At 61.1% G+C, this 27,987-nt stretch overlaps 1 protein-coding gene across 1 annotated transcript; it reads left to right on the forward strand.

Annotated features, from left to right (window-relative positions):
- The first annotated feature begins 387 nt into the window (after positions 1 to 387).
- Positions 388 to 27,918, forward strand: LOC113225167 (SCO-spondin). The gene is made up of 48 exons (XM_031936133.1): positions 388 to 558; positions 870 to 1,034; positions 1,708 to 1,960; positions 3,212 to 3,258; positions 3,438 to 3,608; positions 3,997 to 4,128; positions 4,343 to 4,488; positions 6,312 to 6,406; positions 7,059 to 7,111; positions 7,660 to 7,830; positions 7,955 to 8,034; positions 9,047 to 9,216; positions 9,773 to 9,819; positions 9,911 to 10,102; positions 10,222 to 10,392; positions 10,623 to 10,823; positions 11,154 to 11,250; positions 11,354 to 11,553; positions 11,839 to 12,005; positions 13,099 to 13,229; positions 13,354 to 13,577; positions 13,894 to 13,935; positions 14,083 to 14,238; positions 14,759 to 14,968; positions 15,171 to 15,338; positions 16,110 to 16,241; positions 16,336 to 16,582; positions 16,857 to 17,009; positions 17,085 to 17,131; positions 17,322 to 17,666; positions 17,982 to 18,149; positions 18,811 to 18,941; positions 19,180 to 19,304; positions 19,584 to 19,630; positions 19,890 to 20,168; positions 20,459 to 20,617; positions 20,769 to 20,885; positions 21,294 to 21,432; positions 21,569 to 21,771; positions 21,949 to 22,076; positions 22,178 to 22,320; positions 22,412 to 22,458; positions 23,265 to 23,482; positions 24,145 to 24,240; positions 24,417 to 24,477; positions 25,165 to 25,295; positions 26,770 to 26,920; positions 27,744 to 27,918. The coding sequence occupies exons 3-48, from the start codon at positions 1,725 to 1,727 to the stop codon at positions 27,764 to 27,766; spliced, it is 6,597 nt and encodes a 2,198-aa protein (XP_031791993.1). The 5' UTR covers positions 388 to 558; positions 870 to 1,034; positions 1,708 to 1,724; the 3' UTR covers positions 27,767 to 27,918.
- The last annotated feature ends 69 nt before the right edge of the window (positions 27,919 to 27,987 follow it).

Below are 27,987 nucleotides of genomic sequence, written 5' to 3' on the forward strand. Positions count from 1 at the left end.
AAAAATAAAAATAAAAAAAATAAAAATGTAGCTGCTGTGGTGGCGCACATCCATGGTCCCAGCTCCTCGGGAGGCTGAGATGGGAGATTAGGAGGTAGAGCTTAGGAGGCAGAGGCTGCAGCAAGCTATAAGCATGCCCACTGCACTCCAGCTAACAGGTCCTGTCCTCAACCCCCAAAACAGAGAAAAGGACTGGAGGGGGGGTTCCCAGCAAGTGAACTGAGAAGGGGCAGAGGCTGCACCCTGAGCCCAGAGCAGCCTCCCTCCTTGTGAGCCCTCTTCTGCCCACCTAGTTTCTCAGACCTAACCCAGGCTCCCCGACCCTCCCCAGCCCTGCCAGAAAAGGCCTTTGCACAAATGGCCTGTCCTGTTCATCCTCCGCAGAGGTGCTGGGCTGGACGCCCTGGCCTTCCTGGTCCTCCTGCTCCCAGAGCTGCCTTGTCCCCGGAGGGGGCCCTGGCTGGCGCAGTCGTTCCCGACTCTGCCCCAGCCCTGGGGATTCGTCCTGCCCAGGAGAGGCCACCCAGGAGGAGCCCTGCAGCCCCCCTGTATGCCCAGGTACTCCCCCTCAGGCTCAGCTGTGGCTCGGACACTGGAGTGGGATGAGAAGCAAAGAAGAATGCCCCCTTGAGCCGGTGCTAGACACCTGGAGTGGGGGCCAAGGGTTGGAGCAAACCTGGCTGTTGTCCTTAAGCCTCTCCCACCCCAGCCATCACCCAGGAAGCCAGCCTGAGTGGTAGATGTTGGTGGGAGCTAGAGGCTGCAGTTAAGACTCTGCAAGCTACACAGCTCCAGCCCCACAATGCCCTGCCCTGGACTGTCTTTGCCATGCCGGTGTCTGTGACTCTGGATTGGGCTCTTCCTGGCAGTGCCAAGCATCTGGGGTCTGTGGGCTCCCTGGTCCACTTGCTCAGCCCCCTGTGACGGAGGCATCCAGACACGTGGGCGCAGCTGCTCCAGCTTGGCTCCTGGGGACACCTCGTGCCCAGGACCCCACAGTCAGACCAGGGACTGCAACACGCAGCCCTGCACAGGTACCAGACTCTCTACCTGTTTTGCAGCGGGCCTCCCTGGCCCAGCTCCTGGGGATTTTGACCTTTTCCCCACCCTCACCTTCGCCCATCACTGTCCTCTGACTCCAGGCCAGGTAATTCCTGGAGCTAACGGAGCCTGGGATTTCCTGTGTCTCTTCTAGCTCCCTGCCTCTCCCACCTGCCCGGGACCAGGTCCCAGCAGCTGTAGCCCCTCAGCCCTTTGCTCTTCTTTGGTGGAGGCAGGCCTCCTTCCCCAGAGAACAGGCTCCCCGAGGGAGTCAGACTGGCTTTCCTCAGGGCAGAACACACTCACGGCCAGAATCGTGGGGGAGCAGAGCTCGTAGTTTGAAGCTCCTGGCCCCTTCCTTACTCTCTCTCGTCCTCTGAGCGCTCCTCCTATCCCAGATGACTGGAGTCCTCGTGGTCTGTTTTCAAGAATATTTGTATTAAAATGGAGCCAAGCCATGACTGTGTACTGGTGCCATCCCAGACACTGGAGCAAAGCTGTGAGGGTAGGGGCAGGAGGCGTGGCTTCTTTGGCACACTATTGCCCGGCAGGCTGCCGCCCCATGCCCTGCTTGCAGGTTCCCTTCCACACCTCTGCCTCTTTTCCCTTCCCATCCCCTCCCATCCCTCCTGCCCCTGCTGAGACCTGCTTTGTCTTCCTATCCAGCCCAGTGCCCGGAGAACATGGTGTTCCGCTCAGCAGAGCAGTGTCGCCAGGAGGGGGGTCCTTGCCCTCGGCTGTGCCTGACGCACGGCCCTGGGATAGAGTGTTCGGGCTTCTGCACCCCTGGCTGCGCCTGTCCCCCTGGTCTCTTCCTGCACAATGCTAGCTGCCTGCCCCGCAGTCAGTGCCCCTGCCAGCTGCACGGGCAGCTCTATGCACCAGGAGCAATGGCTCGCCTGGACTCCTGCAACAACTGGTGGGTCATAGCGTGGGGGCAGGGTGGGAGAGGGGACGGGGATCCGGAGGTGGGCAGGTGTGGGCTCCCTCCCACAAACACACCCCGTGGTGGGGTGCTCTGTTCCCCAAACACAACACAGCAGCCACGGGTGCCAGGCAGGTCTTGGGAATACTAGAGCGAGTGGTCATCCCCATTTGACTTATGGGAAGATTGGGTCTCAGATCGATGGAGCGATTTATGATAGAACTAGAGATGGGAGGGGGTCTAACCTCTCATCACAGCTTTCTCTGGTTCTCTTTCCTGAATATAATTTCATACCCGGGATCCACTTGATTTCTGTTCAGAAACATTCAAGTGCCCAATACCCAAAGCTGACATCAGGACCCGCCAGCAGAGGGTGCTCAAGCCATTTCCCTCTTTTTTCTTTTTCTTTCACTTAGTTTCCTTCTTCTTTTTTTTTTTTTTTTTTTATGCAGTCTCGCTCTGTCGCCCAGGCTGGAGTGCAGTGGTGCGATCTCAGCTCATTGCAACCTCGCCTCTCAGCTCACTGCAACCTCCACTTCCCGGGTTCAAGCAATTCTCCTGCCTCAGCCTCCCTAGTAGCTGGGATTACAGGCACCTACCGCCATGCCAGGCTAATTTTTGTATTTTTAGTAGAGACAGGGTTTCACCATTTGGCCAGGCTGGTCTCCAACTCCTGACCTCAAGTGATCCACCTGCCTCAGCCTCCCAAAGTGCTCGGATTACAGGCGTGAGCCACTGCACCCGGGCCATTCTTCATTTCCCTGTTACTTTTTACTTTATGTACCCTGCCCCTCCTTCGATTTCCTCCTCCTTCATTCGTCCTCCCTCCTGTCCTTCCTTTCTCACTTTTCATCTCTCTGGTCTTTTTCTGGGACCTCCAGGATTTGATAAATAGGCTTTAAAACATGTATTGGAGAGAACAGCAAGTGTGGAGAAGTACCCAGTTCTCCGTCCTAGAAGAACTCCAGCTCTCTCTAAATCCCTCCTACCTGGCCCCGGCCCTCGAGGTCATTTCGCAATAAATACAAATGGATGAGACCTTGGGACAAAGGACAGCACAGTGCCTGGGTGTTGTGGAGCTCACTGAGGGCGCATCGTGAACTTCACAGAGGACGTGGGCAGCAGGCTTCACACCCCAGACCCTCGGGTTTCTCTTCTGCAGTGGCCTCAGCTGCTTCCCCAGGGGTGAGGGCTGACTGTGGCCGTGATGGCCAGGTAGAGCCTTACTGCCCCCTCTCTCTGCAGCACCTGTGTCTCTGGTGAGATGGCATGCACCTCGGAGCACTGCCCAGGTACCCCCATGCTTGGGGCACAGGAATTGGGCAGTGGTGGGTCCTCAGGGACCATAGGGGACTTAGGCCCTTTCTGAGATAAACTCCTGGGAGCTCCGTGGTCCCCAGGGAAGTTAGGGTATGAAAAGACTGACCTGGTTTCACACACACTGCCCTCTGCCCCCAACACGCCCTGGCAGTGGCCTGTGGCTGGAGTCCCTGGACCCCGTGGAGTCTCTGTAGCCGCAGCTGCAACGTGGGCATTCGGCGCCGCTTCCGGGCAGGCACTGCACCCCCAGCTGCCTTTGGGGGTGCTGAGTGCCAAGGCCCCACCATGGAGGCTGAATTCTGCAGCCTGCGGCCATGCCGAGGTGAGAGCTAGGACAGAGGTCCTGAGATCTCCTTAAAGAACCTTCCAGAGAGAAGCCAAGAAGACTCCCACCACCCCCCACCCCGAACCTCCAGAGAAGTGCCAGAGACTTCATTAAGAGATGCCACTGAGAGGGTGTCCTCAGAGACGCCCTGAGGGTCTGTTCCCTAACAGGGCCCCTCCTCAGAGGAGCCCCAGCTTCTCTCTAGAGACCAGCCCAGTTCTAGGCCGAATACTGGAGCCCCTCAAGCAGGTGTGAGGCTCCTTAGGTAGGACATGACACTACAGGTGAAGCGGTGGAGGGATCCCAGGGGTGTCTGGGTGGGAGGAGGAGAAGGTGAGGTGGGCACGAGAGGCAGGGCCTGTGGTGACCTGGGTACCACCCCCAGGTCCTGGTGGGGAGTGGGGCCCTTGGTCTCCGTGCTCCGTGCCCTGTGGTGGTGGCTACAGGAACCGCACCCGGGGCAGTGGCCTGCACAGCCCCATGGAGTTCTCCACCTGTGGCCTGCAGCCCTGCACAGGTGAGGGCTGCCCTGGGGACCCTCCAGTTCTCATTCTTACCAACCCAGGGCACTGTCAACCCCCGTCCGCCACCCCAGCACAGCCCTGTCCCTCAGCCATTGTGCAGCCCCCATGACCACCCCACCCATACCCAGAGCTGGTGCCTCTCCCAGGTTGGGAGCTCGGGGAGAGCTGAGTGCTCTGGGGCTGGGCTGTCAACTTCTATGTCCCCAGGGCCAGTGCCTGGCGTGTGTCCCAGGGGCAAGCAGTGGCTGGACTGTGCCCAGGGCCCTGCCTCCTGTGCAGAGCTCAGCGCTTCAAGAGGGACTAACAAGACCTGCCACCCTGGCTGCCACTGCCCCTCTGGGATGCTCCTGCTGGTAAGTGTCCCCCTGCCTGGCCCCAGTGAGGCCTCCGCACAGCTTGGGGACCATGGGGTGGCAGGGAAGGGACAGGCAGGATCTGGACAGCGAAGAACAAAGGGTATGGGGCTGGAGACAGGGAGACCCTGCAAGGTTGAGGAAAGGATACTGAACTTATGGCAGGAACCAGCAGGGGATCCTGGGCAGGTCTCATCCCTCTCCCATCTCCCTCCCCCGTCCCCCATCTGTCTTCCCTCTCCCCACCTGTGTGAGCCTCCTGGGGCTGCTGCCACCGAGTGCCATGCACTGTGGGGGCGTCTTGAGCAGTGGCCCCTGATGCTCTCACAGATCCTGGAAGCCCAGGATCAAGGTGTTGGCGGCTAGGCTCCTTCTGAGGGCTGCAAGGGAGCCTGTTCAAGGCCTCTCTCCTCTTCTGGGAGTTTGCTGGAAATCCTTGGCACTCCTTGACCTATAGGTGGCCTTCTCCCTGTCTCTTCACGTCATGTTCCCACATTTTGTCTTCTTATGAAGGACACAAGATGCATTAAAACTAGGGCCACCTCAGTGACCTCCTTTTAACCCAATCACCTCTGTACAGACCTCATCTCCAAATAAGCTCCCATTCCCAGGGACTGGGGCTAGGACTTGCACTTGAGGGTTTGGGGGGCCACAATGCAGCCCATGGACCACCCACCTCTGTTTCTTCACTGGTAAAAAAATGGTGATAGGTCTAGAAGGTCTTTGTGAATTGTCCCTGCTCAAGTGCTCTGTCCAGTATGTTATCACCAGTTATTTATCGAGCACCTACTGTATGTTTAGTCTCTGGCTGAGCTGTTCTGTGGGGAAGGAGTAGTCTCTGTCCTCAAGAAGCATCCAGTCTGGGGAAACCAGACCCAGAGCCCCTAAAATGAAGATGAAGCCATCAGATGGGCAGGAAGTGAGCTTTGCACATTGTGGAGTGGGGTAGGTCAGCCATGGAGGGCTCCCTGTAGGAGGTGGTCCTGACTTGAACATCAGAGATTGGAGGGTGTGGAGAGTAGGGAGGCATGGCAGGCTTCCTGGAGGAGGTGGTCCTGCACTTGAAGATCTGAGACTGGAGAGCAGAGAGGTGGCCATTCTAGTCAGAGGGTGGTGGGAATTGGGGCTAGGAAATGCTGGCTGCATGGTGGGATTGAACAAAGCCGTGGGGTGAGTCATAGGGTGTGGTTAAGGGACACGTTGTAATCATATCTGAGTTCAAATCAGGCTCTTTTACTAGTAGCCCAGCGAGCTTGGGGGTAGTATTCCCGTGCCTCAGTTCCTTCCTTTGTAAATTAGGGTAAAATTACAGCCAGTCATAGGAGTCAGTGAGACGGCGCAGGGAAAGTGCTTCCCAGGCCCTGGCCCGTAAACTTCAGAGCATTCGACTTTGAATCGTGTGCCACAAGACGGCTGTTTATTTTAAATCTGAAGGACTTCTGTCCGGTCTGCCTGTGCACCATGTTTTTCTGTTTTTATTTTGTTGATGAAAGTGTGTCTTTTCCTACCATTGCTGTACAAATTGCACAGTTCATGTTTTCATGGCTGACTTCATGGGGATTCGACAGTTCAGTCTCATGTCCTGCAATTTAAGATGGTCTTTTTCTCCTAGAAATTGGAGGGTCCATGCCTCCATGGCCCCCAAGCCGATGGTCTGCATTTGCCCGGCAGGAGGGCAGTGGGGGAGAGCTGCATGTCTGTGGAAGGAGGGTGGGTGGCTTTTAAGGGGGAGCTTGAGGATTGCATGCTGGCTGTGACCAGGGGTGGGGAGCCCAGGCCCAGCCCATCTGGAGCCAGAAGATGATAGAGGGTTTCGATTCCAGAACAATGTGTGTGTGCCCACCAAGGACTGCCCTTGTGCCCACGAGGGGCACCTCTACCCTCCAGGCAGCACTGTGGTTCGTCCATGTGAAAACTGGTGAGACACCGCCCCCACCTCATTATGGCCCTGTGACTTCCGAGGACCCGCTGTCCCTCCTCAGAGGCAGGGACTTTGGCTCCAGTTGGGGACAGAGACACACGTGCCCCCCATCCCCAGCCCCTCGGCACAGTCGTCCAGCCCTCTAAGGCTGCACCTGCCCGTACCCCTCCCTCCCCCTGTCCCCCATCTGTCTTCCCTCTCCCACCCTGTGTGAGCCTCCTGGGGCTGCTGCCACCGAGTGCCATGCACTGGGGGCTTGAGCAGCAGCCCGTGATGGTCTCAGATCCTGGAAGCCCAGGATCAAGGTGTTGGCGGCTAGGCTCCTTCTGAGGGCTGCAAGGGAGCCTGTTCAAGGCCTCTCTCCTCTTCTGGGAGTTTGCTGGAAATCCTTGGCACTCCTTGACCTATAGGTGGCCTTCTCCCTGTCTCTTCACGTCATGTTCCCACATTTTGTCTTCTTATAAAGGACACAAGATGCATTAAAACTAGGGCCACCTCAGTGACCTCCTTTTAACCCAATCACCTCTGTACAGACCTCATCTCCAAATAAGCTCCCATTCCCAGGGACTGGGACTAGGACTTGCACTTGAGGGTTTGGGGGGTTCACAATGCAGCCATGAACCACCTGACCCTCTGCTGTTCCCCACAGCTCTTGTGTCTCCGGGCTCATCACCAACTGCAGCTCCTGGACTTGTGTGGAGGGTAAGGAAGCATCCCTACTTCTGACTTGCACCCCAGCTCCCCCATCCCTCGGCTGCAGAAGCGGGCCAGGGCTGAGACTGGGGGAGGAAAGCCATCAGGAGAGGTGGGGAGCAGGGGCACCATGCTCCATCTTTAGCCTGTCCAGCTTGTGCCTGTCCCCCTCCTGCCTGCCTGCCTCCTGGGCATCCCTTAGGTGAGCCCACGTGGTCACCCTGGACCCCTTGGAGCCAGTGTTCAGCCTCCTGTGGCCCTGCCCGACGTCATCGGCACCGGTTCTGTGCCAGGTCCCCCAGTGCAGCGCCATCCACCGTGGCTCCGCTGCCCCTGCCAGCCACCCACACACCTCTCTGCCCAGGCCCCGAGGCTGAGGAGGAGCCATGTCTCCTGCCGGGCTGTGATCGTGAGTGCCTGCCTGCCCTGCCCGCCTGGACCCTCCTGCGGAGCCCAGGGTGGTGCCCACTGTGCGCTGTGGATGCTGCTGCCTTGTACCAGCTGCCCCCTGGCCCCAGCTAAGCCCCTCCTCACTCCTTCCTGTGCTGTCCCCCCAGGAGCTGGGGGATGGGGTCCATGGGGGCCCTGGTCCCACTGTAGCCGGAGCTGTGGGGGAGGCCTGCGGAGCCGGACCCGGGCCTGTGACCAGCCCCCACCCCAGGGCCTCGGGGATTACTGCGAGGGGCCGCGGGCCCAGGGGGAGGCCTGCCAGGCTCTGCCCTGCCCAGGTAACTGCCAGGGATGGGGGTGGGGATCAGGGACGGAGGAAGGGGAGTTAGAGGAAGCATTCCAGGGAGACAGGCCAGGGTGGATGACCCCACACAGCTCTTAGCCCATCCTGTCTGCCCTCAGTGACCAACTGCACCGCCATTGAAGGGGCAGAGTATAGTCCCTGTGGCCCTCCATGCCCTCGCTCCTGTGATGACCTAGTGGTGAGTCCCAGCTCCCTTGGTACTGCCACCTGACCCAAGGCCCACTTTGCGGGAGGGCAGGGCATGGCTTTGGGCTCATGGCCTCTTTTTGCTGGGGCCTGGACCGCCCAACCCAGGTGGGCATGGGTGGGGGCTCTGGCTTCAGTTCACAGAGCATGCCAGCCCATCCCAGAGAGACACCAGCCTCGCCCCACAGAGAGCCAGCCTCACCCAACAGCCCTTATCTGTAGATCAGACATTTATGACAAAAATGGCATAAACACAAAGGAAGGGGGAAATCATCTCGAACCCCATGAGCACGTTGGTGTCTAGACCTGCATGTGTGCGTGGGTGGGGCAGTGGGTGTCCACTGTGTGCCCACCCAGGCACCCTGGACACAAAGGGAAGCAAACATAGGGTCACCACGGAGCCCACATTCTGGGCTGAGCAAGACGGACATGCATGAAAGAATGGACACAGTAGGGGCCGTGAAGAATGAGGTAGGGCTTCGAGGCCTTGGGTGTGGAGGTGCTAAGGGAGATGGGGACAGGGAGGAGAAAGAGCAGAGGAGTTAGAAGAGAAGAGAAGGTCGTTGCAGGCAGTGCCTGCTCCAAGCCGCCCCAGGACCTCCCAGCTCCTTCCCAAACTGCCCCCTTGCCCAGCCAGCTCTCCAAGTTCTAGAGAGGTCTGGGACATGCCCCAGGTCCCAGGCTATCAGTCCAGGTCACTCGCTGGAATTGGGGTTTTACATTTGGGAACACCTAGCTCCAAATCCCTGCCCCAGGGAGCCAAAGGGAACCTCCTCAGCTGCTCCTCCCTCCCCTCCACCCCCAGGGAGGGGCCAACTCAGAGACTCCAGTGGAAACTGCAAGGCTGGGCCCCCTTCCTGCCTCTCTCATTGGCACTACAAGGTGTACTCTGTGTTTAAAACGTGAGGCCACCATCATACTTTCCTCCCCAGCCCCTTGTTCCATTGTCTTCCCTTCATAGCTTCCCTTTTTCTGCTGATGGCCCCCCACTTACTGTCCCCCAGCACTGCGTGTGGCGCTGCCAGCCTGGCTGCTACTGCCCACCAGGCCAGGTACTGAGCTCCAACGGGGCCATCTGCGTGCAGCCGGGTCACTGCGGCTGCCTGGACCTACTGACCGGGCAGCGGCACCATCCGGGGGCTCAGCTGGCAAGGCCTGATGGCTGCAACCACTGGTAAGGGGCCCCCGCCGTGGCGGGAGGCAGGGATGCCAGCAGGAGTCGCCCCACTTCATCCCATGCTCTTGAGCTCTCCGGAGTCTCCGCGGATGTCACATTTGCCCCCCACAATCCCTGAGCAGATGTGGGCAGGCACCATGACCCGTGTGTGATAGGCAAGGAAGCTGAAGCTAATCCTGTGTGTCTGCAGGGGCTGGGCGTGTGCTCAGGGGCAAGAGGGGTCTGGGCAGGAGGAGCCTGGGCAGGAGGAGTGACAAATATGGCGTTCACAACCCATCTGACCACACAGTTGGCTCCCGGGTACCTGTAGTCCTTCGTCAAGAGAAGGCATCAGCTGGTGACCCCTTCTGAGAGGGCCAACTAAGTGGGACAGGGAGCAGGATGGGGAGGCACTGGAGAGCTGGGAGACGGAGCACTGTCTGGGAGAACACTGAGGATCAATCATAAGGATGAGGGGAGGGGGGAGAGGCAGTGGGGGGGGGGGTGCGGGGTGGGGGTTGGGGGGGGGACTGAGCTGCTGCCTCTTCCTTCTGTGTCTGCACCCCCTGCCCAGCACCTGCCTGGAGGGGAGGCTGAACTGCACAGACCTGCCCTGCCCAGGTATATGCCCAGCTTGGAGGGAGGTAAGGAGGGGGGCCTGGGACCGGAGAAGGGACGGGTTGCACCCCAGTGCCCTCCGTTCTCCTCACAGTGCCCGGAGGCTGGTGCCCATGGTCGGAGTGGACAATGTGCTCCCAGCCCTGCAGGAACCAGACCAGGAGCCGCTCCAGGGCCTGTGCCTGCCCCACTCCTCAGCATGGGGGTGCCCCATGCACCCGGGAGACTGGGGAGGCAGGGGCCCAGCATCAGAGGGAGGCCTGCCCCAGCTCCGCCACGTGCCCAGGTGTGATGCCCCACAAGGCCCACGTCCCTCCCGCAAAAGGCCCTAAACCCCTGCTCCAACCCTGCTGACCTGGGGCCTCCTGGGCCTCCTAATGCTGATGATCTGTCTTCCTGGCACAGTGGACGGAGCCTGGGGCCCATGGGGGCCATGGTCTTCCTGCGACACGTGCTTGGGGCAGTCCCACCGGAGCCGGGCATGCAGCCGGCCCCCCACCCCTGAGGGAGGGAGGCCCTGCCCTGGGAGCCACACGCAGAGTCGCCCTTGCCAGGACAATTCCACCCGGTGCACAGGTCAGGCTTCAGTAAGGTCTGGGAGGGCGCCTCTAAGTCTAGGGAGATGCTGACTCTGGCCTCTGACCTCCACACACATCATGTCACTCTCTCAAGGGACAGTTCCCAGGCCATCAGTCATGGACCTGGTCAAGGTGGCGGGCCCGAGTGGGGGATAGGCATGGCAGGAGGTCTGCAGATCCCTCAGGATGCTCTTCAGTGACCACCCTCTCTGTTTTCTTCCTGCATAGACTGTGGGGGTGGCCAGAGCCTACACCCCTGTGGGCAGCCCTGCCCCCGCTCCTGCCAGGACCTGTCCCCTGGGAGTGTGTGCCAGCCAGGCTCTGCGGGCTGCCAGCCCAGCTGTGGGTGCCCCTTGGGCCAGCTCTCCCAGGATGGGCTGTGCGTGCCTCTGGCCCACTGCCGCTGCCAGTACCAGCCTGGAGCCATGGGTGAGTGCCTCCCCTCTCCCCCAGGCCCCAGCACTGCAGTGCCACCTGTCCGGCTCCTGTGCCACTTCCTCGGGGGCCCAGCCTGGGGCTGCAGGACAAAAATGAGCAATTACCAGCTCTCTAGGCCTTTGTGTCCCTCGACCCACCCCACCCCCCACCCCCAAACCCAGGGCTGTCTGGCTGGAGCGTCTACCTCCCTTGTTCAGGACATAGGGTGCCATGCGGTAGAGGCAAGAGGGTGGGGAGTAGAAGGCCATGGGGTGGGAGAAAGGATGGATGGGGGGAGCTGAGCTGTCTGGAGCCCCCACCCCCCACTCCTGTGCCCCTCAGGGATCCCTGAGAACCAGAGTCGGTCAGCAGGGTCTAGATTTAGCTCCTGGGAGAGCCTGGAACCGGGAGAGGTGGTCACTGGGCCGTGTGACAACTGGTAAGCCAAGAAAAGTGGGGACAGGGAGGTGCGTAGAGCCCAGGAGGGGAGCCCTCAGGGCATGGGGCTGGTCCTGTCTCTGAAGTCCCTCCCTTGTCCCCAGCACCTGTGTGGCAGGCATTCTGCAATGCCAGGAGGTGCCCGGCTGCCCAGACCCTGGGGTGTGGAGCTCTTGGGGCCCTTGGGAAGACTGCAGTGTTTCGTGTGGGGGTGGGGAGCAGCTGCGCTCCCGGCGCTGTGCCCGTCCTCCCTGCCCAGGGCCTGCCCGCCAGAGCCGCACATGCAGCACACAGGTCTGCAGAGGTGAGCGCCAGCCCCGGGCCTAACCCCCCTCTGACCTTTGAGTCCCATCCTGGCTTTTGACCCTGACTCATGGTTGCCTTTTGGCCTCTCCCTCCTCACCCCCACCTGTCCCCCAGTGCCCTCCCACCATCGATGGACACAAGTGAAGGAGGACTCAGCCAGACTGTGGGAGCCTGTGGGAGGGGGCAGTGCCCATGGCAGGGAGATGGGCAGGTGAAAGGCACTCCCTGAGGTGGGCAGTGAGGGCCAGGGCTGGAGCAGGTGCTGATATGGCTGCTGCCTCAGAGGCAGGTTGCCCGGCCGGCCGCCTGTACCGCGAGTGCCAGCCCGGCGAGGGATGCCCCTTCTCCTGTGCCCACATCACGCAGCAGGTGGGCTGCTTCTCTGAGGGCTGCGAGGAGGGCTGCCACTGCCCCGAGGGCACCTTCCAGCACCGCCTGGCCTGTGTGCAGGTCAGAACCTGTCCACCCCACAACCTGTCCACCACTCCTTGCCCTGCCTGCCCTTCCTTTACCTGTCCCCTCTGTCATATCTGTCCCTTTTGCAGACCCTGTCGCCCCTGGGCAGGCCCCTAAGCAGAATACACGCTGGTGAGGCCACCTGAGGCCTCTGCTGATAGCGTCGGGGGCAGGCACAGTTAGACGCAGACTCCCGGGGTCCCTGGTTCCCCGGGAATGGGGGACCCCTGCCGCCTCTGGACTTGCGTGGCCTCTGCTCCTGACCGGCACATCTCCCAACCCCGCCGGGGCTCTCACCCGCCCCTGTGTTTCCCGCTGACCCCTCACCCTGGCAGGGAGGGGCAGTTTCCTGCCAGGTTCTCATGTCCCCCAACCTCACTGGCCCAGCCTCACCTTCCTGTCCTCCACTGTGGGGCATGGGTCATCACCGCCCCTCTCTTGCCTATCACACACTTGTGGGAACAGTGCCCCTCACCTTCACTCCCCTTGGCCCCAGCTGGTCCCCCGCTGTGCATCCCAGCGGCAGCCGGGGCCAGCTCTGCTCTGCTGAGCCCAGCGGCCACACAAGGATCGCTTTCCTAATCCTAAGGCCGGCTGCCCAGTGGCCACCCCTGAGCCACAGTTCCAGGATGCCATAGCCAGGAGGGACCAGAGCAGCTACCTGGTCTCACCTCCTAGACCTAGAGATGGTGACAGTGAGCCCCAGAGAGGGGAGGGGACACACCAAGGTCACACACAGCAGCAGAGCCAGACCCAAACCTAACATCCCGATTCCTGGCTCAGGCTCTTTCTGCCCCCGCACCGCATCTGAGTCTGTGAGGGCCTGTGTTGACGCCTCCTTGTGTCCTGCTGGGCGCTCTGTGTGGGGAAGCCAGCTCAAGCCAAGCCCAGGCCACGCCCCTCTCATGGTGTGCTCATGCCCCTGATGTGGGTGAACAGCCCCCTGCTCCTGGAAATGCTTTCCTGGAGCCTGAAGCCCTCTTCTGGGTCCTGACACTGACCCTCCCCAAGTTTCTCCAGGGGATGTGCACAGCCCTGGGTGGGTGGCCTGTGCTGTAATGCTGTCTCCTCTGCCCCACTTCCCTAGGAGTGCCCTTGTGTGCTGACATCCTGGCTACTGCAGGAGCTGGGAGCCGCCAGAGCTGACTCTGGTCAGTCTCTCGGGCCTGGAGATGAGCTCGGCTCGGGTCAGACACTTCATACAAGCTGCGGCAACTGGTGAGGGGGATGGTGAGGGTCAAGGAGGTTTTCAGAGAAGGGAGGGGTTAGAGGGTAAGAGACCAGGAACCCCAGTCTGCCCTCTGACCCCACCTGGGCTGGGTTAACCTGGCTCTTCCCCCAGCTCCTGTGCACATGGGACGCTGTCTTGCTCCCTGGAGGACTGCTTCGAGGCCGGTGGTGGTTTCGGTCCCTGGAGCCCGTGGGGCCCATGCTCTCGCTCCTGTGGTGGGCTGGGCACCCGCACCCGCAGCCGCCAGTGTGTGCTCCCCATGCCCGTCCCCAGTGGTCAGGGCTGCCGTGGGCCCCGCCAGGGCCTTGAGTACTGCCCCAGCCCAGACTGCCCTGGTAAGGACAACAGGAAGGTGGTGGGCAGGGCACTGGACAAACATCTCGGAGGTCTTCTTGGAGGAGGCAGTATCGGAGGGGTTTTGAGGGAGGGAGGGAACTTTGACCAGTATTGGAAGGAAAGGAACAGCTTGAGCAAAGGCCTTGATCCTGCAGGGAAGTGCTGTGCTTAGGGCCTGGGTGTCCACAGGAGCTCAAGCTGAGGAGGGCTGGACTAGACAGCTGTGAGCCCGCAGTGCCAGCTGCCAGCCTTAGGCGTGGTCCTGGTGCACTGTGGGTACAAAAACATTTCTGAGTGGGGTTTCCTTTGGCACAGGGGCTGAAGGGTCCACGGTGGAGCCTGTGACAGGCCTTCCAGGTAGCTCCAGACTCCCTGTACCTCTGCCTCATGGCCTCCCTGTGGGAAGAGAAGCCCAGGGACCCTTCCCCCTCCCCTGCTTCCTGGAGAGGCTGAAGCTCAGGCCCGACTCATCCCAGGAGGCGCCCTCCCCACTCCCTCCCCCAGGTGGCTGGGGCCCGTGGTCCTCCTGGTCCCCCTGCTCCAGAAGCTGCACGGACCCTGCTCGCCCTGCATGGCGCAGCCGCACCCGCCTCTGCCTGGCTAACTGCACCATGGGTGACCCATTACAGGAGCGTCCCTGCAACCTGCCCTCGTGCACAGGTGCACCTTCCAGCCTCAACCTCTGACCCCAGCCACCACCCTCAGACAACTCATTGTAACCCCCAAGTCCCAACATCTAATACCCCTCAAGTAATCATTGGTTTCTAGTGTTGACATCTCATTTCAAATCAGTGTCTGACTCCGGGCTCTGGGTCCTCTTTGCCAACCTCAGCAGCTGCTGGGGAACCCAACTTCCAGCACATCCCTTGTTCTCTTGTGTGTGTGCTGAACTCTCCAGCCACCCCAAGGTCCCACCCAAATCCCTCTGCAGCCCTGTGAGTCTGGGATTACTGTCCCCGATGAGAAAAGGGGATACTGAGGCCCAGTTGTCAAAGCCGCACAGTAGTCAATGTCAGATCCAGACTGAGAGCCCAGAGCTCTGGACGAGGCTGGCCTGGGTGGTGGAGTTTTACCCTTAGGCCTGGGTGGTGGAGTTCTACCCTTAAGCTGGGAGCAGAGAGGACAGGCTGGGCAGGTGTCGTGCAGCCGGCACTGGCTGCAGCTCCGCTTTGTGTCACAGAGCTGCCCCTGTGCCCTGGCCCTGGCTGTGGGGCTGGGAACTGTTCCTGGACCTCCTGGGCCCCGTGGGAACCTTGCTCCCGCAGCTGCGGGGTGGGTCAGCAGCGCCGCCTGCGGGCATACCGTCCCCCTGGGCCCAGCGGGCACTGGTGCCCCGACATCCTTACTGCCTACCAAGAGCGCCGCTTCTGTAACCTGCGAGCCTGCCCAGGTGAGGCAGCTGGGGGAGACCAGGGCGTACCCTAGGCTCTGCCCCTGGAAGGCCCCTGGCATCAGTGCCCCCTCCCAGGCACCCAGCCTACCTGTGTGGCACTTCCATCTCTCGCACCAGATCCTGACCCGGGCTCGTGGGAGAGGTGGGGGCGCCCTGCCTGAGCGGACCCCTCAGGTGGCCGGTTCTCTTTCCCACACAGTGCCCGGGGGCTGGTCACGCTGGAGTCCCTGGTCCTGGTGTGACCGCAGCTGTGGCGGAGGCCAATCCCTGAGAAGCCGCAGCTGCTCGAGCCCCCCACCCAAGAACGGGGGTGCCCCCTGTGCTGGGGAGCGGCACCAGGCCCGGCTCTGCAATCCCACGCCTTGTGGTATGTCAGTGGTGACAGTCCTGTCCCACCCTGTGGGGCTCCACTCTGCATGGGGCCCGGCTGCGACCTCATGGGCCAGTTTGGAAACTGAGCCCTCTGGGTGGATGGCTGGGCCTGGCATTGGGCAAGCATACCCTGAGCGTGTCTGTTGTCTGTGCCAAGGCCCAAAGATCCACCCCGGCCACCCCAACCAACAGGAGAGCTCCTCCTCTTGGCTTTCCCACCCCCGAGGTGGGAAAGAGCCACCCAGTCCTGTCATGATTTTTGGAGGCTTTGACAGTGGCCCTGTCAGGAGCGGGTGTGGCACTTGTGGGTGGTGGATGGAGCCAGTGACTGTAGCTGAGCCTGTGCCGCCTCCTGTCACCCCCAAGCTTCAGCTTCTTTAATTGGCCCTCCCCAGCTCACCAGCCCCGTGGCATGGGTTCCCCCAGGGCTCCCCTCCTCTGTCCCCACCCACCCTCTGGGGGGACACAAAAGAGGCTCCAGGTGACACTGTTGGCTTTTGAGACCCACAGATTTAGTCCACCTCCGCAAACATTTACTGGGTACCAGGGTAGGTGCTGAGAACTCACAGGAGATGAGAGGAACTCACTGTCTACCTAGAATGTCCCAATCCCAGAGTCGTCCTGAGTCTTCTGTGTTTCAGTGGGCACCAGCGTGGGGGATGGGATGGCTCCCGTAGCTTCATGGATGTAGGGAGTCCCCAGCAGGGCAGAGGGAGGGTTTCTGAGCCCTGGGCCCTCCTGACTCTGGGCCCCCCCATCTGCTTAGAGGCCGGCTGCCCAGCAGGCATGGAGGTGGTCACCTGTGCCAACCGCTGCCCCCGCCGCTGCTCAGACCTCCAGGAGGGAATTGTGTGTCAGGACGACCAGGTCTGCCAGAAGGGCTGCCGCTGCCCAAACGGTAGGTGCTGCCCTGTCCTTCAGGAGTATCAGGGTGGCTGAGTGGGAAGGTGTGGGTGGGGCCAGGGGTGCCAGCTCCAGCCCTTGCCCCACAGGGTCTCTGGAGCAGGATGGCGGCTGCGTGCCCATTGGGCACTGTGACTGCACCGATGCCCAGGGCCACATTTGGGCCCCGGGGAGCCAGCACCAGGATGCCTGCAACAACTGCTCATGCCAAGCTGGGCGGCTCTTCTGCACGGCTCAGCCCTGCCCGCCTCCCACCCATTGTGCCTGGAGCCGCTGGTCGGCCTGGAGTCCCTGCAGCCAGTCATGTGGGCCCGGAGGGCAGCAGAGCCGCTTCCGGTATGGGGCTGGCAGGGCTAGAGGTCCCCTCTGCCACCCAGGGCCTCACTCTGCAAGGCGCAGTCTCCCTTCTGACAGAGTTCCTAGGTCCCACTCTCACCAGTGACAGTACCACCCCAGACCCTGGGCCAGCTCTGTCCCTGGTTGCCCTGGCTTTTCCTTAGCTGTCTCCATGCCCACCCGGAGGTGTCCTGTCAGGGTGTCTCACCAGAAGACAGACAGGTGATGAGGGGCCTGGGCCATCTCTCACCTCCTCTGCCCTGGCCCCACCCAGGTCCTCCACGTCGGGCTCGTGGGCCCCAGAGTGTCGGGAGGAACAGTCCCAGAGCCAGCCCTGTCCTCAGCCCTCGTGCCCACCCCTGTGCCTGCAGGACACTCGCCCCCGCACCCTGGGGGACAGCTGGCTGCACGGGGAGTGCCAGCAGTGGTGAGTGCAGGGCAGGGAGTGGGGCTGGAACCGCCCTGCTGGAGAGCAGAGTCCTGAGTCCTGGCTCTTTCCCAGCTCCTGCACCCCGGAGGGTGTGATCTGCGAAGACACGGAGTGTGCAGGTCTGGGCTGCCTCCGGATCCCCGCCTCAGCCATGCTTCTAGCCTCATGCTTTGCCTGCCATGTGCTCTGGGCCTCATTTTCTCCCACCTTACTTAACTGCCACTCCCTGGGCCACCATGCAGGTCCCGACCCAGTCCTCTGGCCTTTGCTCCCTCCACCTCCTCTGACCTCACCTGTGCCCTCCCACAGTGCCTGAGGCCTGGACGCTGTGGTCCTCCTGGTCTGACTGCCCTGTCTCCTGTGGAGGTGGAAACCAGGTCCGAACCCGGGCCTGCAGGGCCGCAGCCCCTCACCATGGGAGCCCACCCTGCCTGGGCCCTGACACGCAGACCCAGCCCTGCGGGCAGCAGCCTTGCCCAGGGCTGCTGGAGGCCTGCTCCTGGGGCCCGTGGGGGCCCTGTTCCCGCAGCTGTGGCCTGGGCCTGGCCTCTCGCTCTGGGTCCTGCCCCTGCCTGATAGCCAAGGCCGACCCCACCTGCAATGGCACCTTCCTCCACCTGGACACCCAGGGCTGCTACCCAGGGCCCTGCCCGGGTGAGTGTGCGGGGGAAGTGAAATCACCTCCCCACTTTTCCTACCTTGGGAGATTCAGAAAATAAATATTTTTCTAGTTCCCGGATGATCCCTTCAAATAAGCCTGCCCTGTCTGTGCCCCCATGTTTTGCTCAGTTCCTTTCGTCTTCCCACCATCTCTTCTCTTGGGCCCTCCTTGTGGGGTGAGAGGGCGTCCAGCCAGCCCAGACTTTCAGGCCCCTCTTGCCTGTTTCCTGTGGAGGGTGTCAGCAGGGCTGGGGTGAGAGGGAGGGCAGGCAGGGGAGAGGGGGGCTGACACACCCCTCTGGTCCCTAGAGGAGTGTGTGTGGAGCAGCTGGAGCAGCTGGACGCGCTGCTCTTGCCGGGTGCTGGTGCAGCAGCGCTACCGACACCAGGGCCCGACGTCCCAAGGGGCCAGGGCAGGTGCCCCCTGCACGCGGCTGGATGGCCACTTCCGGCCTTGCCTTATCGGCAACTGTTCTGGTGAGGCTCCAGGAGCGAGAAAACAGGGAGCTGAGCAGGGCAGCAGCCACCAAGGGTCCCTGTTGGAACTCCCTGCTCCCCTCACAGCCAATGTAATGCCCCCAAGACCTCGAAGCGGCTGCCTGCGCCTGTGCCTGCACCCGTGCCTGCCCTCGAACCCAGCCGCTCCCCTGCTCTCCCCAGATACTCCGTCACAGCTGCGCCCCCATTCCCTCACCACAATTTGTCCACCCTGCAGTTGCCAGCCCGCCTGTGACTTTGGCCCGTGTAGCTGCCCTCGAGGAGGGTGTCTTGCCCGCCTCCTGCTGCGGCTGCCCTCCTGCCTTCCATCTCTGCCCCTCTGTCTCCCATCTGCCAATCTCTGGAGCACCTGCCAGGCCCCTCACTCCTGCAGCCCCTCCTCAGCTGCCTCCTCCAGGCATCTTCCTGGCTCTCCAAGGCCCAACCCATCCTGATCTTCCCTGGAGGTGCCCACAGGAGCTGAGTGGGTGCCAGATGGGGGACACTGGTTTGTTCTGACATGTGGAGGGTGGGCATCTTGTACTCTTGCCAGGTGACCCCAAGGGGCCTCAGTGGAACCATGCAGCATGTTCTCTGGGCTTTGGGAGTGGTGTCTCTGGGCTGTTCCCCCACCAGCCTGCCTCTCCCGCATCTCCCCCAGAGGACAGCTGCACGCCTCCCTTTGAGTTCCATGCCTGCGGCTCCCCCTGTGCTGGGCTCTGTGCCACACACCTGAGCCATCAGCTCTGCCAGGACCTGCCGCCCTGCCAGCCGGGCTGCTACTGCCCCAAGGTGAGAGCTGGGAGCTGGGGCAACTTCCAAGAAAAAGGGGGTCCTCTGCCCACACTCCCACTCCTCCTTATCTCTGTGATGTCCATGGTGACCCCACCTCCTTCAAACTCCTTGGAACTCGGTGCCTCCCAGCTTGCCGTTCACTCGGCATCATGCATATGCACCTGCTGCAGGCAGGGCACAGTGCTGGGTGCTGGGATGACACGATGATCACTGTCCCGTCTCTCCTTCCACCCAGGGGCTGCTGGAGCAGGCTGGGGGCTGCATTCCTCCGGAGCAGTGTAACTGCTGGCATACCTCAGCAGCGGGAGCCAGGATAACCCTGGCCCCTGGGGACCGCCTGCAGCTGGGCTGTAAGGAGTGGTGAGTGATGGGGGAAGGAGTGGGGTGTAAGGAGTGATGAGTGACGGGGGAAGGGAGACAGAGTGCTGGGGCCAGGGAATAGGGCAGGGAGGCCTGGGGGGCCCAGTCCAGCCTCAGGACAGAAGACCACGAGATGCCAGAGTTTGTAGCTCCCTTATCTTGCCCCAAATGTGCCTAGGGCTCAGGTTACCCTTGTATGACCCCCCACCCCCCGCCGCCTGGGAGGTCCTGGGCTGGGTCCTGCCTCCCTTAGTCTACCCTGACCACCCCCTCCCGCAGTGAATGCCAGCGTGGGGAGCTGCACTGCACCAGCCAGGGCTGTCAAGGTAACCCTGACCTATGGAGACAACTGTCCCCATTGTTTGGGACTGGGGGGTTTCTGGGATGCAGAACTTTCAGTGCTAAGACGGGGACAGTCCCAGGCAAACAGGGATGCCAAACACCCTACCCTGCCCCCACACCACCCTCAGCCTTCCTGTTTCCAGCACTTCCTGGTCATGACCCTGAGCCCCTCCTGCCTGTCCACCAGGGTCTCTGGGCTGGGGGGCGGTCACTGGGAAGGGCACCCACACCCTGCCCTTCCAGGTCTTCTGCCTCTGAGTGAGTGGTCCGAGTGGTCGCCCTGTGGGCCCTGCCTGCCGCCCAGTGCCCTGGCCCCTGCCTCCAGAACTGCCCTAGAGGAGCGCTGGCTCCAGGACGCAACCAGCCTCTCTCCCACCTCGGCCCCGCTGCTGGCTTCAGAGCAGCACCGCCACCGGCTCTGTCTAGATCCTGCAACAGGGAGGCCCTGGACTGGAGCCCCTCACCTCTGCACTGCACCCCTCCGCCAGCAGCGCCTCTGCCCTGACCCTGGAGCCTGCCCTGGTAATGGGGAGAGGCAGAGGCCACAGGACAGGAGGGGCCTGGAGTGCAGGTTGGGGGAACCTTGTGGAAGGGGCTAGGCTATAGAGCGCATTGATCTGCTGCCCCTCCTGCTTGCCCCTAGGGCCTGCAGGATTTGAAGCTGGGGTGGGGTCCAGGCAGCAGCTAGAAAGAGGAGCTGGAGGGCCTAGAGGGCTTTAAGGCCAGCCGGAGCGTTTGCAGCGACAAAGCTCAAGCCTTGAGGGGAAGGCTGGAGGTGGGCCTGGGTACTGACTCCATTGTGCCTTCCCCAGACTCATGCCAGTGGAGTCTGTGGGGGCCATGGAGCCCCTGTCAGGTGCCCTGCAGTGGGGGGTTCAGGCTACGCTGGAGAGGGACAGAGGCCCCCACTGGAGGAGGCTGCCGGGGGCCATGGGCTCAGACAGAAAGCTGCAACAGAGGGCCCTGCCCAGGTAACTCCCATCCCCGCATCCAGAAGAGGGTCTGGGACAGGAACATCTGAGATCAAACCTGAGGGGAGAGTTGCCTCTACCCCAGAGCCGTGCAGTAGAAGCGGGGAGCCAAAAGTGTCCCCAACACGGACTCCTATCATCTGATCCTCAGGTGAGAGCTGCGAGGCCCGAAACACTGTACTCACCCTCGACTGTGCCAACCAGTGCCCACGCAGCTGTGCCGACCTCTGGGACCACGTTCAGTGTCTACAGGGACCCTGCCGCCCAGGTAGCCAGCAGGTCCCACCACCTGGCTGGGAGTTCCCGGAAAGCCTGGGCCTCCCCGAACCGCCTCCTGTTCCCAGAGAGTGTGTGATCTCGGGCGGGGTGGGGGAAGTTCAGACTGCTGGGTCATGAGTGGCGGGGCAGGAAAGTGGTCACTTTCAGCAGCCAGCTCTGAGTCCTGCAAGGAGTGAGCGTCACTCAGGGCCACTGTTCCATGTGGATGCTCAGGTGGCTGTCAGGGTTACTGGGTGGTGCCCACACAGGCTAGAGCAGCCCTTTCCTGTGCATGGGCAGTGGGAGGTACTGTGGAAACCAGGCTTTGGACTCGATCTGGTTGTGAGGGGGGAGGATCCATTGGGTAAGCCCTGCCTGAGCACCCAATCTTGTTCGGCCTCTTTACCCACATCCCTAGGCTGCCGCTGTCCCCCTGGCCAGCTGGTCCAGGATGGGCACTGTGTGCCAATCTCCTCTTGCCGCTGTGGCCTCCCTAGTGCCAATGCCTCTTGGGAGCTGGCCCCGGACCAGGTGGTGCAGCTCGACTGCCAAAACTGGTATGGCTGCAGCCCCGCCAGGGCTAAGGGAGCTTTGGGTGGAGGCATGGGGCAGGTCAGCCTTCGTCGGCATTGCTGGGGAGCAAGGGTTATGTTCACCCTGACTGGAGCCCTTTGTGCTTACCCCTGTGCACAGCACCTGTGTCAACGGGTCCCTGGTGTGCCCACACCAGGAGTGTCCAGTCCTTGGGCCTTGGTCAGCCTGGAGCAGTTGCTCGGCCCCCTGTGGTAGGGGCACTATGGAGCGACATCGGAGCTGCGAGGGAGGTCCTGGGATGGCACCATGCCAGGCCCAGGACACGGAGCAGTGGCAGGAGTGTAACCTGCAGCCCTGCCCTGGTGAGTGTCCTGGGTGGCAGGTGACTGATCCCTCCATTGCTGCCGAGCCCAGGCCCTGCCCCAGTTTTGGGGGGTAGGTGGGGGGAGAGGGAGAGGAGGTCGGACTCCGGGCAGCCCCCTCCCTGGGACTGGAGTTGCTGGGTCCCTCCCATCTCCCTATCTGTGTGCACCCCACAGAGTGCCCCCCTGGCCAGGTGCTTAGCGCCTGTGCCACCTCATGCCCACGCCTCTGCTGGCATCTGCAGCCTGGTGCCACCTGTGTGCAGGAGCCCTGCCAGCCTGGCTGTGGCTGCCCTGGAGGGCAGGTGGGTATTGGGTGCTGTGTCCTGACTCCCTGTGGGGGAAGCCGGCAGGTGGGGAGGGAAGAGGCGGTGGTGTGGGTGTCACTGAACCTGCCTCGCTGCAGCTGCTGCACAATGGCACGTGCATGCCTCCCGCTGCCTGCCCCTGCACCCAGCATTCTCTGCCCTGGGGCCTCACCCTGACCCTGGAAGAGCAGGCCCAGGAGCTGCCCCCAGGGACTGTGCTCACCCGGAACTGCACCCGCTGGTGAGGGCCTGGCCCTGGGGTGGGGAGCCGGGATGAGGAAGGGTGGGGAGGAGGGCATGGGAGGCATCTGAGTGTGCTTCTGTCTTCCCAGTGTCTGCCATGGTGGAGCCTTCAGCTGTTCCCTTATTGACTGTCAGGGTGAGATGTGGCCGTCCATGCCCTCTGCACCTCCAAAGTCAAGGCCCGGGACTGGCACTGAGGAGGAGAGGAGGGCCCTGCTCACAGCCTAGACAGAGCTTCAAGAAGCCCTCCCCTGTCCGTCCACACTGACCTCTCTCTAACCGGAGACCCAGCACCCCCTGCCCAGGGCTCCCTGGGGTACTCAGTGTGGTCTGCCCCACTTGTGGGGCATTCCCTAGCACATGGTGTACACAGAGCCAGGGCTGTGAGTGACGCCAGGAAGTGGAAGGTTCTTTCCCGGCCTGGGAGGAAACTGAGGTCTGGAGGGGTGAGCGGAAATGAGGGGCCTGGCCTGGCAGCCCCCGGGAGGTAGCATTTGCCCTGTGCAGTGCAGTGTTGCCCCAGTCTGATCAAGACCAAGGGCCCACCCACCGTGTGCCCAGCTCTGCCACGCTGGGCTCTGTGAATGCAGACGCAGCATGGCCAGCCTCCAGGCAGACCACCCCCCAGAACAGGCAGAGACAGGGGACAGTCTCCAGGCCTCTGACAAGCAGGCAGCACCCCAGAGGGTGAGACATCAGTGCTGAGAATAGAGGCTGGGTGGACAGGATTGGTCAGGGAGGCTTTTCTGAAGGAGGTGAGACCTGGCCTGGGTCCAGCTAGTGTTTGAGTGGGTGGATAAGAAAGATCAGGAGGTGTGGTTGGAGGCTACTGCGGCTGAGAAGGCAGGACGGGGACATGAGGGTGCTCAGCTTGGGAGGGGCGGAATCGAGGCTGGATCCAGGGCTGACTGGAAAGGTGGGTTGGATGGTCTTCCCTGGCAGAGTGCCCCCCTGGAGAAATGTGGCAGCAGGTGGCCCCGGGGGAGCTGGGGCTCTGCGAGCAGACATGCCAGGAGATGAACGCCACAGAGACCCGGAGTAACTGCAGTTCGGCTCGAGCCTCGGGCTGTGTGTGCCAGCCTGGGCACTTCCGCAGCCAGGCAGGCCCCTGCGTCCCCGAAGACCTCTGCGAGTGCTGGCACCTCGGGCATCCCCACCTGGTGAGACACAGAACCCCCTGTGCTACCACCCACCCATTCCTGACCTCAAGCCTCCCCATCTGTCTGTAACTCCACTGGCTCCTCCCCCTACTCCAGGCCCTGCAGCAGCCAGCAGGGCTCCGCTCTCCCTCTGGACCGTCTCTGGCCCCAACAATTCATCTCCCTCCTGGGTCTCTTGTTGCCCGACTCCATCCAAGCCCATTGCCCCAGCTAGGCACTCACAGTCTGGGCTTGGGGGTCAGGAATACTATTATAGAACAGTCTACAAGTTGGAGCTGGGCACTTGTAGACAAGGTGGCTCATGCCCGTAATCCCAGCACTTTGGGAGGCCGAGGTAGGCGGATTATGAGGTCAAGAGATCAAGACCATTCTGGCCAACGTGGTAAAACCCCATCTCTACTAAAAATACAAAAATTAGCTGGGAGTGGTGGTGCGTGCCTGTAGTCCCAGCTACTCGGGAGGCTGAGGCAGGAGAATCACTTGAACTGGGAGCTTGCAGTGAGCCGAGATTACGCCACTGCACTCCAGCCTGGTGACAGAGCGAGACTCTGTCTCATAAATCAATCAATCAATCAATCAATCAATCAATAAAATAAAAAAAGAGAGAGAGAAAGCTACAAGTTGGAAGAGACCAAGAGGAGGTTCTCCCCTACTCTCCCCAGCCTGGATCTGAATGGCAGGAGGCCTGTGAGAGCTGCCTCTGCCGCAGTGGGAGGCCTGTCTGCACCCAGCGCTGCTCCCCGCTCACCTGTCCTCAGGTACTCCCTGCATCCCCGCTACTCTCCGGGGTGGTTCCCCCCTCACCTGTGCTCAGGTAGCCCCTGCAGCCCTACTACCCTCCTGGTTCCTCAGGCTTCTTCCTGGGACCCTCCTCTGGGGAGGGCAGGCTGGACTCCAGGTGTCAGGACCACCTTGGGGCTCCCTCTTTCTGCAGGGCGAGGACATGGTGCTGGAGCCAGGGAGCTGCTGTCCCTCTTGCCGCAGGGAGGCTCCGGGTATGGAGGGAACCTGGGCACATTGTGGGGTGCCTCTCCCTGGTCTAGACCCTTCTCCTCTGCCGCCCCACACCTGGTCTTTTCAGCCTGGCAGGTGCCTGCCTGGTACCTGCCTCCCCCAGGCCGACCCACCATGGGGATTTGAGGAGTGAAGACCCCAGCACATATCACAGCGCCTGGCTGCCCCACCCCACGTGTTCCTCTCAGACCCAGGCCCTGCTCCTCTTCCCATAGTCCCCTCAGTCACCTCCTCCTCCTGTGCTCTGTCCCCACCCCCAAGTCCCCTCAGTCACCTCCTCCTCCTCTGCCCTCCCCCCAAGTCCCCTCAGTCACCTCCTCCTTCTGTGTCCTCCCCCACAATCCCCTCTGCCACCTCCTCCTCCTGTGCCTTCCCCGACAGTCCCCTCATCCTCCCGTGCCTCCCCCTACAGTCCCCTAGTCACCTCCTCCCCCACAGTCCCCTCAGTCCCCTCCACCTCCTGTGCCTTCCCCACACAGTCCCCTCATTCCCCTCCTCCTCCTGTGTCCTCCCACAGTCCCCTCTGTCACCTTCTCCTCCTGTGCCCTCCACACAGTCCCCTCAGTCACCTCCACCTTCTGTGCCTATCCCCCCCCACAGTCCCCTCAGTCCCCTCCGCCTCCTGTGCCCTGCCCCCACCTCCTGCCACTCAATGTCCCTCCCCACAGAGGAGCAGTTGCCCTCCTGCCAGCTCCTCACGGAGCTTCGAAACTTCACCAAGGGGACCTGCTACCTGGACAAGGTAGAAGTGAGCTACTGCAGTGGGTACTGCCCGTCCAGCACCCATGTCATGCCAGAGGTGAGCCAGGGACCTGCCGTCCAGGCCAGGGGAGTCACATTGGCCAGTGGCTGCCGCAGGCTGTACTGAGCCTGGGACCTGGGCACAGCCAGAGGCCACGAGGCACAAGGTGCTTCTCATGGAGCTAACAGTGGAGTCCGGGAGGCGGGTGGTCAGAGCTTTCCCCAAGGCAGTGGTGTGCACCTGCGGGTTGGCCCAGAGTTTACTGGGTGCCTGACCCCCTCCCACAGAGGTCTTCTGTGGTCCCACACCATTCCGAGTGTGTCCGCTGTGCCCCTCAAGGCAATGAGCCAGGAGCCCAGCAAAGAAAGGCATGGAGGAGCTAAGCTAACCTCTGAAATTAGAACCCGTCACACGGTGCATGAAAGCATGAGAGCTCTGCCGGAATGCCCTTTCTACAGAGAGGATCACCGCACACATTTCCCACAAGCTGTCCGAGCCAGGCTGGCTCTGAGTCTTGGGCAGGGCTCCACTCTGCGTTTGCCCTCTGTGGACCCAGAAGCCCTGATCCTTCTTGGGATCATCCGAGGGGCTCTGTGCCCACCCTGAGTCCCCTCAGCCTGAGCCTGATGAGCTGTGACCTGAGCTGCCTCCTGCCAGGGTCCTCTCTCCAGCTCCACTCCCACTACCGTCTGCCCCTGGGCCCACCTCGCGTCCCTCCCACCTCAGTCCACCTGGTTTACCTCATCCTGGAAGACAAGGATGCTTTCCTACCTGGTCCCCAAAGACACAGCCCCTTAACCCTCAGCCGCTCTACGGCTCCCCCAGGTGCGTCCTGGACCTCCTGGAAATACCTTCCCAAATCACTTTTGGAATTTTTTTCACACTTTTAGAATTTTTAAAACATAGAGTGAGAAAAGAGAGAAAGTAATTAAGAGATGCTTTTTTTTTTTTTTTTCCTGAGGAAAGAAATTGATAGTGGAATAGAAATTGGAGGGATAATTTTTTGCTGAATAACCTCTGGCAGTTTTTGAACCTGGCATTGTATGAATGTACTACCCATTTCAAAGTAAAATTATAAAGAGAATTATACATAAAATTAAATGATGTGCTCATAGGACTCTGATAGAGGTGCTTTAACCACAGTGCACAGGGATCTGCTTTGGAGAACTCACTTTGCATTTGGGATCAGAACTATGCAGTTAGAACGGACTTATTTGTAGTTTCATATCTAAGTCTGTCTGTCCAACTAGACTCAGCCCCTTGCGGTAGAAGCATGTCTTTCCCCTGCAGCCAGGAGGCACTGATGGGCACGTTAAAAGGATTCGCTTAACCTGTAGGTTGTTGGACATTCAGACAATGGGGGTGAAGGAGGTGGGCTTCTTGCAAAAGGGGCTTGGCAGTGGCCCAGCCACCCTGCTCAGTGAAGAGGGTGTGCTCTGGCCCTCCCGCCATCCCACCCTGCCTGAAATGGGAAAGGCCAAGGGGGAGGAAACTCCATTTGGCCCTAGTTCACCCACTCCCTGTCGCCCAGGAGCCATACCTGCAGAGCCAGTGTGACTGCTGCAGCTACCGTCTAGACCCGGAGAGCCCCGTGCGGATCCTGAACCTGCGCTGTCTGGGTGGCCACACAGAGCCCGTGGTGCTGCCAGTCATCCACAGCTGCCAGTGCAGCTCCTGCCAGGGTGGGTCTGGGCAGGGCTCCGGGCAGGGAGGGGACGGGGAAGGAGCCTGGGCAAGGACCCAGTGTTGTGAACTAGACCCAGGAACACACACATAGCTCCTCCTTCCATCATTCTTCCTTGAGTTCTTCTAGTCCATGTTTTTCCTTCTTAGTGTTCTTGTTCATTTCATCTATCATGTATAAGGGTGGGTGTCTGGAGTAATTGTACCTTGTTCAAACCCCAGCTCATCTCATCTTTTTTTTTTTGAGAAGGGGGTCTCACTCTGTTACCCAGGCTGGAGTGCAGTTGCGTGGTCTCGGCTCACTGCAGCCTGGAACTCCTGGGCTCAAGTGATCCTTCTGCCTCAGCCTCCCGAGTAGCTGGGACCACAGGTCACAGGTGTGAGCCACCATGCCTGGCTAATTTTTCTTTGTAGAGACAGGGTTTCACCATGTTGCCCAGGCTGATCTTGAATTCCTGGGCTCAAGTGATCCACCTGCCTCGGCCTCCAAAAGTGCTGGGGTTACAGGCAGGAGCCACTGCGCCCTGGCCCCTGACCTCATCTTTTAAGCAGGGCTAACACTGCTGTGCAGGCTTTTTGGGAAGACCTGGTGAAGGCATGCATGTGAAGTGGCTGGCAGGTGCCTAGTTCTGTTAAGTACCTGCCATATGATAACCTGAGGTCCCACTGTGTGGCACGTGAGGGGGAAACAGGTGGAAGGCACCAATGCCGCCTGGGTGGAGCACAGTAGAAGGCCTGGTGTTGGTTCTGGGCTTTCTTCTGGCACCAGCCTGACAAGTCTGCCTCTCTTACTAACCTGTCTCCCCCTCATGTGTCCCCTAGGAGGTGACTTCTCAAAGCACTAACAGGCTCCGCTGGTTGAGTCCACGGCCGTCCCTCTTGTGATCATGGGACTCAGCAGCACTGACTATGTCCTCCCACACTCTCCCACATGCCCCCAACTGGGGGTCCATGACTTGGCATTAGCATGTTCCTAATAAAGTGACACTGGCAACAAGTCACTGTGCAGCGTCTCTATCCTGGGGCTCAGAGGGAAGAGGGAGGGTGGGCCTGAGTCCTGGCCTGG

Source organism: Piliocolobus tephrosceles, chromosome 8 (genome assembly GCF_002776525.5).
Source record: "Piliocolobus tephrosceles isolate RC106 chromosome 8, ASM277652v3, whole genome shotgun sequence".
NCBI lineage: Eukaryota > Metazoa > Chordata > Mammalia > Primates > Cercopithecidae > Piliocolobus > Piliocolobus tephrosceles.

Coding starts and splice junctions, on each gene's coding strand:
- LOC113225167 (XM_031936133.1), top strand. CDS start 1,725: ATGGTGTTCCGCTCAGCAGAGCAGTGTCGCCAGGAGGGGGGTCCTTGC. Junction 4,129..4,342: donor TGGCCTGCAGCCCTGCACAG/GTGAGGGCTGCC, acceptor CTATGTCCCCAG/GGCCAGTGCCTGGCGTGTGT. Junction 24,241..24,416: donor CCCCGCTCACCTGTCCTCAG/GTACTCCCTGCA, acceptor CTCTTTCTGCAG/GGCGAGGACATGGTGCTGGA.